The sequence below is a fragment of the Camelus bactrianus genome, chromosome 19, assembly GCF_048773025.1.
Source record: "Camelus bactrianus isolate YW-2024 breed Bactrian camel chromosome 19, ASM4877302v1, whole genome shotgun sequence".
Taxonomy (NCBI): domain Eukaryota; kingdom Metazoa; phylum Chordata; class Mammalia; order Artiodactyla; family Camelidae; genus Camelus; species Camelus bactrianus.
In genome coordinates, this window is record NC_133557.1 from 7,382,228 (window position 1) to 7,400,217 (window position 17,990).

Below are 17,990 nucleotides of genomic sequence, written 5' to 3' on the forward strand. Positions count from 1 at the left end.
CTAGGAAATCAGCGATTCAGACAATATGGCCATGGCACCTGGAGATGGGGAAGGAGGAGGCAGGAGGGAAGGAAGCCGGTGCAACTTGTCCACACCAAGGACACTCAAGGGCCAATGGGACTGAGCTCTGGAGGAGGAGGATGTGACATCACCTGGTCCAGCCTCACGGTTTACAGGCCCAGGAAGGAAAGGGACACCAGGAGTTGGCTGTGGTCCCAGAAACAGAGCTCAGGGCTTCCTCCCCTGCCTCATCTTTCTCCTCCCTCCCATTTTCTCTCCCCACCTCCACCCTTCTGGCTGCTGCCCTCCCACCTCCCTTCTGTCTCTGAGTACCCTCTTCAGTATGTATATTTTATTTAAATAAAAAGTTGTGGAGTTGAAGGCGTATTTTGGTTTTGTTGCCTTTTTTTTTTTTTTTTTTTTTTTTAGAAACAGCATTAAGTAGAAGGAAGATATTCAATGTGGGTTTTTTCAATGCAGGCGAGAAGATGAGAATTTACTCTGCAGGGTTTGAGGTAAACCATGAGAATTTAAGGAGGCTAGTAAGTGAGTGAGATCTAGTCAGAGAAAACTTCCAATAGGAGCTGGGCTTTAAGCCAGGCCTTAAAGAAAAAAAAAAACCTTACTGGGTGCAGTAGCTAAGCAATGACTTTCTAGCTATTAGCCTTATTCTCACGGGCAGCACCACTGACTCCAGGGAAGGATGGGGAGCTGGATGAAATGTGTATGTGCCCACTCCCATCCCATTCCAGCAGTGGAGGCCCCTCTCAGAGCCCCTACCCTTCCCTCTGAGAGACTGAATATACAAAAGGACGTGGCCAGGCCATATATGAACTCTCTGCAGTACCCAGCCAGGAAAGCCAATCCACAACCTCTGTAGTAGTCGGCCTTGAATGATCAGGACTTGGTCAATGTGTGCCATCTTCTTCCCAGTCCCTTACCACTCCTTCCTTTCTTCCAACTCAGGATCAATCAGAGGAAGTCAAATATGCTCCTGACGTCCCTCTTCTAGTTAGCTGGCCTCCAGTGTCCTAGGCAAACAGCCTCCAATCACAGCACATCTGAAGCCTTCCCTTTTTTTTTTTCATCATGCTCTCCCATTCCTGCCTGCCTTTGATTCCCTCCCTGCCAAATGCAAGTGACAGTGGCCTTTCTTGCCAGCTCTGAATGAACAGCCTCTGTTTGTTGTCCTGTGAGTGACCTTGGTTTATCTCAGTATCTCTAACAGGGAGTCTGAACATACTCATAAAACCAACACCCAAATCAGGAAGTATCTATCCCTCCCAAAGCTAACCATGCTGACTTTCAGCACCATAGATCACTTTACTTATTTCTGTATTTTCTATAGGAATAGAATCACACAGGGAGCACTTTTGTATATGTACTGACTTCTTTTGCTCAACATCATGTCCGTGAGACATACCCATGTTGTGTGTAACAATATTTTCATTCATACTCATTGTTGTATACTAATATTCTACTGTATGACTTTATCCTAACTTATATAACCATTCTACCATGGATAAACATTTGGGTTGATTCCAGTTTGGGGCTACTATGAACAGTGCAGTTAGAAATATCCTTGCACATATCTTGGTAGACAAGAGCTCTCGTTTCTGTCATGTACATACCTAGAAATGGAACTGCTGAGTCCAGGCTATGCATGTGCTCAGCTTTAGTAGATATTGCCAATTTTCTAACAGGGTTTTTACCAACTTACAGTCCCCCTAAAGTCTGAGCGTTTCAGTTGCTCTATATTTCCATCAACACTTGATCTTGTCAGACACTTTCATTTTAGCCTTTCTGGTAGGTGTCTTTATAAATTTACACTTAATATTTTTCTTGTTCCCTAGAGGATCTAAGTTTCACTGCTTTTCTGGATTTCATTGTTATAATTACTGATACTACATGATTGATCAAAATAACACTTGTCCCTCCCCCTTCCACCTCCACCCATGCTTTTGGACACTCCTTTAGACCACTCACAATTATACTGCAGGCAGTGGGTGATGGAGGGGGCACCTAAGGTGGACTCCTTGCTTTACTGTTGTGTCTCCAAGGCCCATCCCCGTGCTCAGGACACAGTATTTGTTGATGTTCATGTTGTACATGAAAACATGACATGAAAGCTATTTGTCTCCAACACACTTTGTGAGCCATTTCCAAGCACTGCAGGGTATGCAGGTGTCTTACTCATTTTAGGCCTTAGACTTGGCACAAGAGAATCCTTTAACAAACAATGTCTGCTAAACCACACTGGCCTCCAGAGGCCTGGCATTTTGCACTTATGTCCCCTGCCTCGCCCACTGAGCCTGGTCACACACACACACAGTGATTACAGTCATATTGATAAACATCTCTGAGACCATATTAATCATATATTGCACATTATTACACTATTACGGCAAGGGGCAGATCTCAGCACACTGGGCAGAGATGTGATGGTGTGAAATCTCACTTTAATTGGGGTCCCAAGGTCCAGACATCCAATCAGCTATGGATCATGGGCATGCAGAACACCCAGCTCTGGGGCTCAGGGGTCAGAGTTTTCCCTGCATTGTCCCCTCTGGCCCTTCCTCCCTCCCAGTCTTGCAGACCAGCTGTAAATTGGGTCATAATTGTACCCCTTTCATAAGGTCTTTGTGAGGATTAAATGAGTTAGTATACGTAAGGCACCTAGCCCAGCACCTGGCACACAGCATGGTATGAGGTAAGTGGTAGCCCTTTCCACCGTTGCTGTTATTAACAACAGGAGTGAGGAATTCTGGGTGACCATGATCTGCACCAAGTGTGAACTTCATGGCCCCTGCCTACAGGACAAAAAGCAGAAAGGTGAGCATGGGGTGGCAGGGGATAGCATGTGATTTTCATTCATGAAGAGTTATCACTTCCAGCACCAATGAGCCCAGGGACCCTGGACACTACTTTCCCTGCAGGTCGGGGTGGAGGTGTTCCTTGGTCATCAGCTTCACGATAGCGCATTGCTGGAAAGCAAGGGACCTCAAGGCCTGAATTACTCCATTCCTGGGAAACTCCTATAGGAGCAGGAGACATACTGCAGAGTTTGAGCCTGGCCAAGAATGGGAATTTCTGCCTCCTGGAAGGGCTCCGTCAGATCCTAGAGCAATCCCTCGTGCAATGGGGCAAACTGCCACTGGACACACCTGTCAATCACCTCCTCTTTGGGACAGGAGCAGTAGCCAGGCACCTCCAAGGAGCTTGCCAATGAAGGAACCCCTCTGGTTTTCTCCTCCTAAGACAGGGACCCGGCACTGCTTATACTTTGAATTGATTCAAGAGGGATATCACCCACTGAGGCCAAGAAACCAAGAGAGGAATGCCTAATTGTTACCTAATGCTGCCTTGAAAAAAAAGAGAGAGAGAGAGAGAGCCTTTGCCACAAAATCCTTCTGACCCAAGTCTGTCCCTTGGCTTTCTGAACCCTTTACTCTCTGACTTATGAAAGAAATCTGCACAGAAAAAGGAGAATCAGGCAGAAATGAACAAGACTGTCCATGAGTCCATAATTAAAACTGGGTAATGGGCATATGGGGGGGGTATTATTCTATTTTCTCTACTTCCATGCGTGCTTAAGTTTTCCATAATAATAATAAAAAATGTTTCTTAAATGAAGCTATAAATAATCCAAGGCCTGAAAGAGTAAAGGGCATCCTGCTGATCTTTGACTAGGAACTCCCCTAAATCAATTGAATGTGAGTACATCAAACAAGGGAAACGCGGTGAGGGAAAGGCATTGGCCTGGTTTCCGTGGTCCGTCAAGCAGAGTCTGCAGGTGTTTCCCAGGGAAGGAGAAGCACTGGTGGTCCTTGGGCTTTAAGGGAACTTTTTCAACAGGAGAGAGTAAAGATGGAGATGGATTTATATGCAGGTACCTCAGCTACTGGTGAGTCTGCCCTAAGTGCTTAGGACAGTACCTGGCCCTCTGGCCCCACCCTAGCCTTTCCCTCAAGCTGAAGGGTGATTTCCCAAGTCTCCAGGTGTAGGTAGCTGTGCCCACCACAGGGGGAAGAGGTCCCCCCTGTCCTCCTTGGTCCTTCCTCCCTCTCTCCATCATCCATGAGGGGAACCTGCCTGGGTTTCCCTCCTACATGCACCTTCCTGCAGCTGAAACCACACTCCAAACCCAGGACTCCTGAGATCTGACACACGTCATCAACCCAAGCCCTCTCCTGGCCACAGGCCTCCACACACTGGCCAATCCCAATTCTGCTTGAAGTTGGCATTTTAGAGGCCTTCAGATTGAAAACAGCCAAAATAGGGATGCTGTTCAATGCAGGCCAAGTCAGAGCTTCAGGGCAGCATAATTTGAAAAGCACCAGGTAGGTCCCTGGATGTTTCCTACACATATTACCCAAAGGTATATCCCCATATGGCTGGTCACTGTGCTTGAAGTTCTACCACTCAAGTAGCATTCTTTGGGTCTACACACTGCTTTCTTGAGATACTTTTTTCCAAAATCACCTTGGGAGGGTAACACATTAAAACCAGTACCAGTGTATGACTTGTTCTCTGACCTTGGTACCTGGGAGGGAGGGAGGAGCACAGAGGGTGGTTAAGAGCAGGGGTGATGGGGAGTGGTGCAAACAGCTTGGGTAGTGAGCACTTAGTTTCAGGGTGCAGTCTGTTGGGTTTGGAGAGAGGGTTGAAGAGAAGTTCAGAGGTAGAAGTAGAGGTCATTAGGTTGCTGAAGTCCCCTAGGGCAGTGAAAAGAAAGGTTGCAGCAGCCAAAGGAGGGTGCAGGACCTTCAGACTGACAGCTTGGGCGTGGGCCACAAGGACCCCTACCTCATATGCCTCCCCAGGGCTCTAGTCCTTGTCTCTTAAAGAGCCCAGAAATGAAGGTAGCTCCTGAGCCTCCTGTGTCTGCCCCTTGTCCAGCAATGGCCACCTGAAGAGAATCCACAAGGATACCCACCAATCTGGCTGTTGGGGGCACCCCAGCCCCCATCCTGTATAGATGCCCCAGTGGACATGCCTCCCTCCCCACTCCCAAATAATTCCCCAATGCACGGGATAAAGTAAGAGGCAAATAGAAAAGGTGGGGAGGCAGGAGGGTCTGCCATCTGCCTCTAAAGGTGTAGCCAAGTGCTCCAGTTCCTCCATATTTGAATAGGGATAGTAACAACATGTATCCAACCATTCTAAATAGATAAATTCATTTAATCCTCACAACACTAGGATATATACATATTAAAAATGTTATTCATCTCCATTTTACAGGTGAGAAAATGGAGACACAGAGAGGTAAACACCTTGCCCAAGAGCATAGTTAGTGAGAAAGACAGAGCAAGACGCAGGCCTAGGCCACCGTACACTACAGAGTTGCACCCTTACCCACTGGGCACTCTGCCTCTCATGCCCTCATCTCTACTAGGCTGGCCAGGGAGCAGTAGAAGCATTTAGTGGTCACCCACTCTGGGCTAGGCACTTGACAAAGGCCTGTATCCCTCAATCTCAGGAGAACCCAGAACGATGAGCCATGATACACAATGTCCATGTGGCTAAGCAAGACCGGAGAAGTCTGTGGCCAAGGCCACACAGCCCAGAAGGGATGGAGCTGAAATCCAAACCTTGACCTGAGCTCTGCCTTGCAGGTGCTCCCACACCAAGCCCTGTAGGGAGCTGAGGAGATTAGAGACCAGGATGAGACTGGAAAGGGGCTCTTTAGGTGGTCCTCAGGCCTAGCAGCTCGTCAGGCTTCCCAGGAGTCCTTGGGAATCTCCAGACCTCCTCCCCATCCTTATGTGGCAGGGGAGGGGAACCAGAGAGACAGGGGACTAGAAGCTGTCAGGTCCTTGGAGATGGGCCACTTTGCTGCTCCTGGGACAATAGCCTCAGGCTTAGCCACTGGGGGCCAGAGCGATGTCCTATGGGGTTCCCTACCCAACCCATCTGCTGTCAGCTGCCAGGGACTAGGGCAGGGGATGTTGCTGAGCCCTTGTGGTCTCCTGATCTTTGCACTTGGGTAAAGAAGGATAAGGCCTGGACGGGGGTATCTCCTCCAGAGGATAAGGGTGACCCAGATGGCCAGGGTGAGGTCTGGAATGCCTGGGGCAGCCCAGGGCCCAGAAAGCCAAGGATGAAAAGGGAGCCAAGAGGGCACAAGCTGGGATGAAAATGCTGCCTCCCAAGACCAGGCCTGGCCCCTGCCTCCCCTGTGACCCAGCCTCTGTCAGCCCCGCAAAGGGGTCAAGGACGGTGAGACAGCTCTGCTCTGTGGCTCCAGCGGATGTGCTGCGGGGGAAGGACTAGATGCCTGGTGAAGGGGATTTGGGGGATTCACTGAAGCAGACGCCGCCGGTACATCACAGCAAGGAGTGTGGCCAGGAGTGCCCCAGCCACAGCCGCCCCAAGCCATGGGGCCCAGAGGATTCTCCCAACAGTCAGCGACTCCTCCAATTCCTCCTCTGCCTGGAACTCTGGGGCACACGGAGGGGTGCGCATCCCAGGGCTGTCCCCCAGGAGAGGGGCGCTGGGGCCCTCGTGAATCCTAATGGTGTCCATAGACACGTACTCATTCTCCTCTGGGGCGTTGTCCGGCCCTGCGCCCAGGGAATCGCTGCAGCTGATGGCAAGGTCCGCAGAGCAGATGGAGAATGGCTGGCTATCCATCCTGGATACCAGCCCGCCAGGCTTGCTCAGCTCTGGCTCTGAGCTCCAGCGGTCAGAGCTGCTGTCTGGCCAGGGCAAGGTACCTCCAGCAACAGCGCCTGTGGGTGCTGGAGACGCAGGAGTCTCCTGGGAAAGAAAGAGGGACAGGAAGGGACTGAGGATGTCAGGGAGACAAGCCAGGCTGAGTGGCCCCATTCCCAGGCCAGACCAAGAACTAGCACCCTGACCCATCAGTTCTCATAGTGCTGCAAGGCCACCCTTGCTTGGGGACTCAACTCGCTGATGGTACAGGAGGACAGTGGGGGAGGAGGGGACCAAGGCCCTGCAGAAGCATCAGGGGCGACCTCCTCCAGGGCTGAGAGCTCTACTCACTGGTCTGCCTGTGAGCTCACTTCCACCACAGGGATCCCTTGGTCACGGGCGGCCTCATGCGCCCAAGGGGTCCTGGACTTGGTCCCTCCAGGCAAACAATAGCAGAAGGGTTAGACTTGCAGGTTCGGAGCGGGCAGCTGTGGAGGCTGCTGGGTCTGGGCAGCTGCTCCAGGCTAGATGGGCTGGGACTGCAGTCTGTAAAACGCTGGTCACAGTGGGGCAGGCCAGATATCTTGGTGGTGAAGAGCAAGGCATCGAGGCAGACAGGCCACCCTGCTCTACCCTCTCACTGAGGAGATGTCTGCAAAATAGCACTGCTGAGCTTAAAAGGAAGCTGTGAGCTCTAAATGAGTTAGTGCACATGACCAGTGAAGGTGGCCAAGCCCACCTGACCCTTCTGAAGCATCCACACGTAAGAGCTCTCATGATTATTATTACTCTAAAGGACATGGTGTGAGGTCTGATGAGGCTGGGTCTCAGCTGTCCTTATAGCCTCAAAAAAAAAAAAAAAAAAGCTCTGGACCAGCCTAGGCTGGAGTCAGAATGGAGACTGGAAAGGGTCCAAGGACAGGGCTTGGGGAAGAGGTCTAGATCACTGCGAGGACTTACCTCCGAGGGTCTGTTGCTGCTCCTGACAGTGGGCCCAGTGTTGGCAGGCACCCTGCTGGGCACCATGGTCGTAGGCTTCTTGTGGTCAGGCACCAGGCCAGCAGGCACTTTGGGTGGCACTGTGCCAGAACGCATTGCATTGATGGGCAATTTGGATGGTACTTGACTGGCGAGCACATTAGTGGGCACTGTACCAGCGGGCTTCAAGCTGGTGGGCAACTTGGAAGGTACTGTGCTGGCAAGTGCTGAGTTGGTAGGTACCTTGGAGGGTGCTGTGCAGGCAATCATAGAGTTGGTGGGCACCCCTGCCCCACTGGAGCAGATAGTGCCTTCAGCCTGGTCACCAGCACCCCCTGCAGAGGCCAAGCCAGTGGAGGAGGAAGAGGTGCCAACAGATGGAGCTGACACTGGGGGTCCAGGCAAGCGGCTTGCCCTGGGGGTAGAACGGGCCAAGGGCTGGAAGGAGACAGTCGGAGACACAGGCCCACGGGATGGTGTGAGGCTGGGGACCACGCCTGCAGGTGGCGAAACAAAAGGAGAAACGCAAACCCACAAGAGTGTTACCCTAAAATCACAGTGACTCAGGGATCAGAGGGCTAGAGAAGGGTCCCTCTGCCCCAACTCACACCATTGCTACTGCATTAAGCCTCCCAACCTCCCACCCACAGCGGGTGTCTCCACAGTCCCTCTGGCCACTTCTCCCAGGCCGGCTGCAGGTGTATCCTTGGTCCTGTCTCTCTTCGGTCCTTGACTTGTTTTCTCACAAGAGTAAATCCCTCCTTCTACCAGGGTCTAGGAGCTTGAGTATCATTAGTTAATGAATAATCCTCTGCTTTTCTTCTCTTGCCTGCCTCCTTTTCCTCTTGTGCCTGCCTCTTCCATCTTCTCCTTAGCCTAGTGGAATCCTGGATGTTTCTCCCACTGCCTTTTTTCCTACCAGTAGGAGCAATCCTCGGCCAGGGCAGAGGGCAACAGGATGGCTCAAGGAGAAGAGCTCACATTAGTCATGTGGCACCAGAGGCCCAGCCAGCCCCCAGCGTGTGCAAATCTTCTCTAATGCCAAAGGGTTTGGGGGCTGCATGGACAAAGCCACCCCTGGGAGGACGGCCTGAAGTGGGGAAAGCAGGAGGGAGCAGGTGGTGATGGTCCATAAAGGCGGAAATATCAGGATTCCCTATGGAACTCTTAGAATGCACATGCCAGGCCCTACTGTGGACAAAGGTCAGGGGTGATTCTGATGTACCCCCCAACTCCCGCCCCAAATCTAATACGACAGAATGTCACGGGAACTGTATCGATGCTTGTACTGAAATCAAAGTACCATTTGCCTCCCTGATCCACAGCAGCATTTCCTGAAAGGTGTTCCATGGCAAGTGGACACTATAAAACACAAATGGAAGCTTGGGGCACAGTTTGGCGTGACAAGAGCATGGGGCACTAAGATGGCTTCTCTGAGCCTTTAACTGCTCATGTGCCTTGTGGCTGTGCCTTGCGGCTTTCCCATGGACAGCGAGGGCTGGCTGGGCACCAGTCATGTGGAACATAGTTTGGGAAATAGTGGTGCAGAGATGTCAGTCTGGGAGATCAGAGCAGACAGCACTATATTACTGAGAGGGCTGGTGCAGGGGTCCAGGCCCTTGGCTGATGAACAACATACTTCCTCAGAGGGCTGAAAAGTTTTGGTGATTTACTGGGAGCTAGAGACCCAGCTGCCAACAGCTGGCCTAGCCTTGCACTCTCCTTCAGGTGCTGTCCTCCAGGTCCTGGCAGATCCTAGAGTCCCTTTGGTATAGTGCATTAGTGGCCCTAATTCACATCTCCTTCCTGTACCCATGCCCTCTGCAAGGTCACCTCATCAGTCCTCTCATCTAGGGATGAAGTCTCTCTCTCTATTTCTTGACACTGGGTTGGCCTTGTGACTTGCTTTGTCCCACAGAAAGAGGCAGGAAGAACTCTGCGCTAGTTTTGAACCTATGCACCAGAAGCCCCTCTCTTTCCTTCTCTTTCTCTCTTTTTCTCTTTCTCTCTCTCAGAACTCTTCTCAAGTATATGAAATCAGCTTGTCTGCTGGAAAATGAGAGACTCATGGAAGAGAACCAAGGTACCCCAGCCAACAGCCAGAGTTATACAAAGCTTATGTGTACACTGACATGTATACAAGCGGGAACTTAGCCAAGATCAGAACTGCCCAACTGAGCGAGCCCCAGTTGCTGACCCACACAATTATGAACTAAATAAATATTTAAAGCCATTAAATTTTGGGATTGTATGTTACACAGCAAATGCTAACCAACATGCCCTCTAAGGAACTGGGTTGTTCCCTGGGATGAGCTCCTTTTATTCCTACCTTTGCCTCCTGTCCAAGACAGCCAGAGGGGCCACTCTAACCCTTACCCTGACCGGGAGGTGAGAAAGGCCCTCTGACTCCGGAGTCTGGACATACCTGCTGTGTGGGTGCGGCCTGGCTCTGTGTCCTGCTCCTGAGGCCCACCGGAGGGGAGGGGGCTGAGAGCCACTGTGTCAGAGGAGGGTTCCGGGGGGCCACTCAGCCTCTTCAGGACAGCCCCAGAGCTGGATGACTGTGGGACTTTCTTTGAACTCTGCAAGAGGGAAAATGTGAATAAGGCAGTTGCTTCTCCCAGGGGCGGGCAAAGGGCAGCTTCTGCTCTTGGGGCAGCTCTCGCAGGCCTCAGCCCACGCCATGGAGCACAGGAGCCAAGGAAGCCCTTGCCTCAGCTTTCATCATTGCCACAACTTCTGTCTACAGGTGACTTTGAACCCACCTCACAGAAAATCATCCTGTCATTTCATGACAGGGTCCCTTTCATCTGTCTGGCCCTACAGAAAGGTCCCCATCTGTGGGACCACTGCACAGACCCCTGTCTTGGGATGCAAGTCCATGACTTTGTGTCTCCTTGATACCCTACATCATATCCCAATAGAATCAGTCATCTTTCCCCCCAAACTTGACTTTACTAGGAATGATTTCAGCTCCCACCATCCACCTCCTACCCCCTCACCTCTTGCTCCCTCACTCCCCCTCATTTAATCACCCCTTGATCCCTCGAGCCAGCTCAACATCTCACGTGGACTACTGCAAAGACCTCAAAACTGACCTCACAGCTAGCTGATGACAGAAGGTTGGGGGCTGCCACATAGTGAAGTCCTGGCTGGCAGTCTGGGAGCTGGTCTAGGGCAGATCCCCAGTGGGGGAGCCCTGGGGTTCTGAGCAGAGATTAGGCATGATTTGTGGGGCACAGGAGAGGGCCTCTGGAAGGCTGGGTGAGCAGAAGTGGGCAGACAGGAACACAGAAGCAGAAGGCTCAAGGTAGACTGTGAAGACGCACCTCTCCCGGGGACTCTGGCGGCTCGGTGTCCTGGACAGGAATAGGATAACTCAGCTCATCCTCTCTGTAGCAGTTGTGGAGGCTGCTGGGGGCCACAGCAGGAACTGACGGTGGCTCCACTGGGGCTGGGGGTTGGTTTGGAGTCCCTGAGGGACAAAGATACAGTGATGTCGAGGAGGAACTGGGGGGCTGTCAGTGACAGGAGAGGCCTGGGTGTTCCTAGGCCCCCAGGTCCTTGTCTGTCAGTCCCACAGCTCCAAAAGCTGTCCTGACGTGGGAGGTACTCCCCAAAGGTGACAAGCTTCACCAAGTGGAGGCAGGTGTGGAAGGGAGAGTGGCGCTAGAGAGGACAAGGATCAGCAGAAGGAGCAATGGGTGAGAGGAGAGTACGGAAGGGAAGGGCACCTCGCAGGCCTCTCACCACCCAGACTGTGTCAGCAGTCATCACTTCTGTCCCGGACATCCTGGGACCCAGGCGCTTCCTCCTCCTCCTCCTCCTCACGGGTGGCCCTCACCACTAACTGACCCCTGACTTAAAGCTGCCTCCTCAGTCCCTCTCCTTTGCCCCTACCCCTGGCCCCACCACAGCTGTCTGTATTTGAGGGAGCCACTGCTAACCTCCACAAATGAAGAGATGAGTTAGGGAGGAAGGAAGGAGGGGAGAGAGGGAGGGAAGAAGGAAAAGAGGGAAAAGAAGAAAGGCAAACACACAGACATGCTAAGACTGTAAATCTAAGCAGGGTGTCAGTAGTTGTCTCTAGTCTGAAATATAAGTAGGGCTGGCGCAAGTCTTCCTGCTTCAGCCCCTGAGACCCTGAGCTCATCAGACCCTTCCCTGGGCACTGGGCCTGGCAGGGAGCACCGAGAGACACTGAGGGATAACTGGGCAGCTGTGGGTGGGGGCTAAAAGGCTTCAGGGGAAACCAGTGGGAGGGGAAGAGATGACGAGAAAGGAAGGAAGGAATCCACGGGGAGAAGAGCGGGAAAGTGAAAGGAGGGGAGAGAGATGAGCAGAGAGAGGGAAGGTGAACTGAGGGAGAGGAGACAGGAGGAAGAGGGTGGGAGGCCATCATCATGGCCACAAAAATTAAGGCTCTATTTGCTGAGCATATGGGAGGGTCTCAGCCCCAGCAGAGCACTCAATACGCCATCATCCCATGGTGTCTACTGCAGCCCTGCAAGGTAGATGTTGCCATTAGCCCTATTTTACAGAGAAGAAGACTGAGGCTTAGGGAGACAAAGGGGCCTGACCAAAGGGTTAATAATGGTTATTAAGTGGCCAAACTGGGATCTACACTCAGGTTTGTCCACTGCCCAGGAGGCTGGAAGGAGGGTGACAGAGGAAGCCAGAGGTATGGGGTGAGGAGAGAAGAGGGGAGGCCAGTGGAATCAGACAGGAGTCCCAGAAGAGGCCCAGGGCAGGAGGCTCACGGGGCAGGTTGCTCTGGTAGACGCGAGCCACTTCGTCAGCGAGGCAAGAATGCTCACAGCTCCTCAGCGCTTCGATGAAGGAATGCACCCAGCCGCTCCTCCGCCGAAGGCTGCTGAAGAGCTCCCACAGGGTGCCCTGGTTCCCCCAGCGCTCATAGGAGGCCCGCAGTCGGTCCTGAAAGACACAGCCCCACTGCCTAGCTCAAGCCAGGTGGTCCTGACCCTTTCCCCACCCTGGAGGGGGTAGCTGCAACTGGAGGTACCTAGAAAGCCACAGAGGGAGGCAACCATCTGAAACTGGGTCAGAGCCTAGGACAAGGCCAGGGTTTGAGCCCAGGTTTAAAAGCAGCTACCAGAAATAGGCTCTCAAGCGTTCTGCTCAGAGCTTTGTATGAAGAATCTTATTTAATGTTATTATTATACCCACTCTACTGATGAAGAAATTGAGGCTTAGCACATACAAACAAATAACCAGGTAGCAGAAACAAAAACCCATAGAAAGCATTTACTGCAGAACTAAATGGCAAGGTAGTCCCATAAACACCAAAACACAAGAGGAAGGAGCCAAACCCCACCAGCCGCAGACCCGCACACCACCAGCATCTGCATGCAGGAGGTGGACGGAGTCTGCTGGGTTCAATCTGGGGACAGCTAAAATGGGAGGGGCCAGGCCCACTCCACAGCATGTGCTGAGGGAGCTAGAACAGTCTTATTCCCATGGACTCTCAAGACTGAGCCCCAGGCTCCCTGCCAGGACAGGTCCCATAACAAGGAGAATGGAATCAAAACTAAACAGGAACAAGGACACAGGACAAGAGAGAGGAAGATGAAGAAAAAGAAGATTCTGATAAATGTGGGTGAGGGGCCCGGAGCCCAGAAATCTATGCAGTATTTTGGTGCACTACACCAAAACGACACAAGAGGGAGCTCAGGGAGGCTGGAAAGGACACCCTGAGGCACACTTTATTATGAAAGTTAGAAAAATGTCAAGGACGGGAAGCAGGAGACAGACTACAGAGATGGAAGGAGTTGGCCCTGGCCTGGGAGAAGCTCCCAATTCCACAGCCCTGCCCCGAATCAGTGCCTGGTTGTCACACCCTGGCTCACCTGGTCACTTGCTGTGAGGCAGGACAGGTAAGGCAGAATCTCCAGAACATGGATATGGCAAAAATTGCTGTGATTGTTGCGGATATACTGATAAGTCTTGTCCTCGGCAAACGTCATCACTGTCCAGGTTCTGAAGTGACAGAGGGCTCTGGCCCATGAAGTGTGGATGGAATGAGAGAGGAAAAAATACTGGAAGAAAACAGACCACACATGGCAACAGAATTGGGAGTGAGGTTGGGCAAAAAGCAGTTCTTTCTTTCTCAGCTCTTTGGAATTTTTGCTTTTTTCTTTAATAATCCTATTTCATTACTGCCTGAGTCCCAGAGTGAGACCCAGGCAATAATGAAACAGGATTATTAAATTAATCTCTTTAAAAATGAATTGATCGATGAATTTGCTTAAAAACAAACTGATGGACAAACAAAGCAAAACAAAAACAGATCCAGAAGACCTAGAACCCATTTCTGCCCTGCAGGTTGGTCAGTGTTGGGGAGGGCTCTGGCTCCACCTCCCTCATCATCCCCAGGTCTGAATGTGCCCCTAGCTGCTGACAGCAAGAGGGTTCCATCTGGAAGTCCTGCTTCTTTGAAGTATACTGGGGGGAAGGGGAGGAGAAGGAGGGGAGAAGGAGAAGAAAGCACCCAGCGTGATCATAATACAACCCATCCTACTCTAGTGGTCAAGAAAATGAAGTTCCAAGAAATGAAGAGGGCTTGCTAGTTAGTAGAAGAGCAAAGAACTGAGGTCTTCAGGATCCAGGACCAGGTTCTTTCCAGAACATGACTGTAAGCCTACCATTAAAGCTTGCTACATACATATCCTTAGGGTAGGAGGCTGAGTTTCACTCACAGTGTGACCCAGGGCAAGTTACCAGTTTTTTCCAGCCTTGTCCTCACCCCTAAATGGCTCAGAGAGCTTGGTTGACAACACAGTAGTCCAGCTTTGTAAGCCTGAAATTTAAAAGTGCCCCAAGTACAATCAATTGCTGTGGGTTGCTTATGTACTACTTACCACAGTTTGCAATTATAAATGTTTGTTTGCTTGTTTCTTATTTGTCTCTCATGCAGGGAATAAGACAGACAAGATCTGTCATTAACCAATTTATATTCTACTAGAGTGGGACAGATAACGAATCAGTAAATATACCCTAAATAAGAATTCCAGCTAGTAATAAAGTAATAAAGATTACAGAGAAAATAAAGCAGATAAGGAGACAGAGCCCCTGAAGAAGGGCATGCTGCTTGAACTGGGATGGTCAGGGAAGTCTTTCTGAATTGACATTTGAGCTGAACTGTTCTTGGCTGTAAGATCCATGTTTTAGGCAGAGGGCACAGCAAGCAAGAAGTCCTAAGGTGGGAACGAGTTTGGCATGTTTGAAGAACAGAAAGTAGATTGGAGTGATCCAGGTTTAGAAAGTTAGGGGGAGGGGCAAAGATCAAGGTCAAGAAGGTTGGGAAGGGCCACTCACTTAGGACAATATAGGAAAGGACTTTAGGTTTTATTTGGAGTGAAACAGGAAGCGTTCTGAGCACAGAAGGGAGAAGATTTGATTTATGTTCAAGACCTCTGTGGTGGTTTTGAGGACACTGGATTGTGGAGGGAACAGGATGGAAGCAAGGAGACAAGTCAGGAGGCGATAGCAGGGAACACGTAATGGGTATGGCCAGTATAGTAACCATGGAGATGGCAAGAGTGGCTGGATTCCCAGTATTCTGTGGATATGAGAGGTAAAGGAGAGAGAAGAATCAAGGCTGACTTCTTAGGCACTGGGTGGGTGGAGGGTGCTACTTAGCAAGCCAGAGAATCTGGGGAAGAAGTAGTGGTGCAGAGGGGACTCCAAAGCTCCATTTTCAACAAGAGAAGCATAAGATGCTACTGGAGTCCAAAGGGGTTTTCAAGAAGGGAAGGGAGCAAAGGAGAGAGGGGCAGGCTGGAGTAGAAACATGGGTGTCAAGATTAGGTGGGAAGCCTAGGAGACAGTGTTGCAGAGCAGAAAGTTCCCAAAAGCTGTTCAGGCTGCCAGGCTTCTGCCACATGGGATATGGGGCAGCAGTCCTGCCGACCTGCTGCTCACTGGCCTTACAGCCACATGTCCCATGACTTGCTCTGCAAACCACCAGGTGCTACATTCCCGGTGGGGCAAGTACTAACTACAGAGGTCAAGAGGATCAGGGAGGTGGGGTGGGGGTCCCTTGAGCCTTCAGGAGATGAGGAAAGAACAACTCTGTGGTGGCAGACTCTTTTCTCCTTCTCTCCCAGGGGATCAAGAGTCAGGTGATAACGTTCTTCTGCATCCCAGCGGGAGGCATAGAGTTTAGCAGGAGCATGGGGGAAGAAAGGGTCCAACCAAAAAGAAAGGAAGCCCATATTTGTTCATATTTATTGAGGGTCCACTATAGGCAGGCACAACCTAAGTTTCTTTCATTTAATCCTTGCCACGATCCCACGAGAGAAGAAGTGACGCCAAGTTGCACGGCTGAACTTTGGCCTGACAGGACTGCAACCCAGGACCTGCTGCCTCATTGCAACTCACCATACACCTTGCAGGGCACAGCGACCCCTGCAGCAAGTGAGACTCATACAACCCCTCCTGGGGCGAGGGCCGGGGCGGAAGAGAGGCGCTGAGTGAGGGTGCTCCTGGTAGGACGCAGTATTTTAGTCCCTTCTCTTGTGAGAGATGGAAATCTTTCCGACAGGTCTGAGGACATTCCAACACTGCCCTCCAAAGCAGCGGTTCTCAGCTCGCTAACTGTTCCTCAGACGTCTCTCAGTTTCCAAACAGTTTTGTTTTTTCCAGTGTTTTCCTGGCGCCCTCTTGCCGTCTCACAGAAGATTCCCGGCGGAGTGTTCCGGACCGCCGCGGCAAGGAGCGATTCCGACCCCACTGCTCCTGAGGCTCCGAGCGCTTTCCAGAAAGAAAACTCCACCCGCCCGGAAGGGACGAGGCCTCATAGCCTCAGGGCCTATTTCTGAATTCCTGGGCCAGATCTAGGTCCGGGGAGCGCCAAGAGGCCGTTCTGAACAGGTGTCACCACGGGGAACAGTCAAGACCCAGGGGAGGGCGGCAGCCCTCGACCCGCAAGCGCGGCCTTGGCCGCCAGGGGTTGGCGCACCCGGGATAGGCCTCGCCTGGAGGTCACCCTGGGCCTGCCAGCGGCTGGAAGAGCCCAGCAGCCAGGACCCGACTCCTTCCGCCCCAACCTCCCCTTCAGCCCGAGCAGACGCCCCGCGCCACCCACCCCCCGAGTCCCTGGTGCAAGATGCGGCGCGCGGAGCCCTTGATGCCTTAATTAGGACCCACTCTTCCTGGCCCCCCGCGCCACAAGGCCCACGCGCCCTGGAGGACTCCCGAGTCCCATTCGGCTCCTGCACCGCAGGCCACCTTCCGGAAGGACGTCCGTGCGCCCTGAGCTGAGAGGACAGAGCTCCCGGCGCAGCGCTCTTACCTTGGGTAGTCGCGGTCAGGCGACCAGCCTTTGATCGAGGACAGCCCGGAACCCTCCCCGGCAGGGAGGCAGGGAGGGGCAGGGCCCGGGCCGCGCGGCCACAGGCCAAACGGCGGGGGCGGGGCTTCCGGGCGAGCTGGATCCTCAGGGCGGCGGGGGCAGGCGCTTGGCCTCGGTTTTGGGGCCTGGATGCGCTGGACACGCACTCGGGACTGGCCTCGGTTCCTGCTGGGGCGCGGAGGAGCAAATGTTCTTTTTTTGTTCCTCTCGAGCAACTTCCAGGGTAATTCTCCAAGGGTCTGGCTAGAAACCAAGTAGAAACTGTGGCGGACTCGGTCCCGACGCTTCCTACGCAAAGCTACCCCTCCTCCCGCCGAGTAATTTGTGGGGTGAGGGTCTTTATGTCGTTCGCTCCTGGGCGCCCAGGGCCCAGCACACAGGGTGCTCAGTAAACACTGGGTGACACACAAAGCTCACAAGGGCGCGAGCATTCAGCCAGGCGACGCTCCCCCTGGGCTTGAGGAGGCAGGAAGGAGTGGCGGGGGCGAGGGGGGTGGAATTTTGGGACAGGTAGGTATATACAGGGCAGGGGCGCCAAAGTTGGCTCGCCAGGCACTTCCGGTGTGGGCCTTGAGTGCTGCGTGGGAAAGTCCTCTCCGCCCAAGGATTTGGGGCGGTACCTCTCCTAAGTGCTCGCCAACCGCCTCACCCTCCCTCTGCTGGGGCAAAGGCCAGGAATTACTGAGTGCTCACTGGGTTCCAGGTACAGATTTAAAGTCTTACGTCTTAGGGCCCATTAAGTATTCTCAAAATAACCGGGTAGAGGTTTCTTTTTTCCTGTTTTAAAGAGAGATCAAAAGATTTGGGGAAATGGCAGTTCTTAAGTTAAACGTACGCCAACCGTATCACCCAGCAACCACTCCTGAGTGACCTATGGGTCCACCTAGAAACAGGCACGATAGCTAACGTTCATAGTGGCTTTATTCATAATAGGCAAGCTCTAGAAACAACGCAAATGTCCATCAGCAGGAAAATGGAGACAAAC

The 17,990-nt window shown here is 52.2% G+C and overlaps 1 protein-coding gene across 2 annotated transcripts; it reads right to left on the reverse strand.

The window, feature by feature from the left end:
• Window positions 1-2,437: 2,437 nt before the first annotated feature.
• MAVS (mitochondrial antiviral signaling protein) lies at window positions 2,438-17,415 on the reverse strand. Of its 2 annotated transcripts, none has more exons than XM_010972745.3 (7): window positions 16,946-17,415; window positions 13,500-13,688; window positions 12,393-12,567; window positions 10,962-11,107; window positions 10,058-10,214; window positions 7,615-8,129; window positions 2,438-6,759 (listed from the first exon to the last, which is right to left on the reverse strand). In XM_010972745.3, the coding sequence occupies exons 2-7, from the start codon at window positions 13,614-13,616 to the stop codon at window positions 6,301-6,303; spliced, it is 1,569 nt and encodes a 522-aa protein (XP_010971047.1). In that variant the 5' UTR covers window positions 13,617-13,688; window positions 16,946-17,415; the 3' UTR covers window positions 2,438-6,300. The 2 variants fall into 2 exon arrangements, with proteins under 2 accessions (XP_010971047.1, XP_010971046.1); XM_010972744.3 differs by lacking the exon at window positions 16,946-17,415 and adding an exon at window positions 16,033-16,903.
• Between the last annotated feature and the right edge of the window lie 575 nt (window positions 17,416-17,990).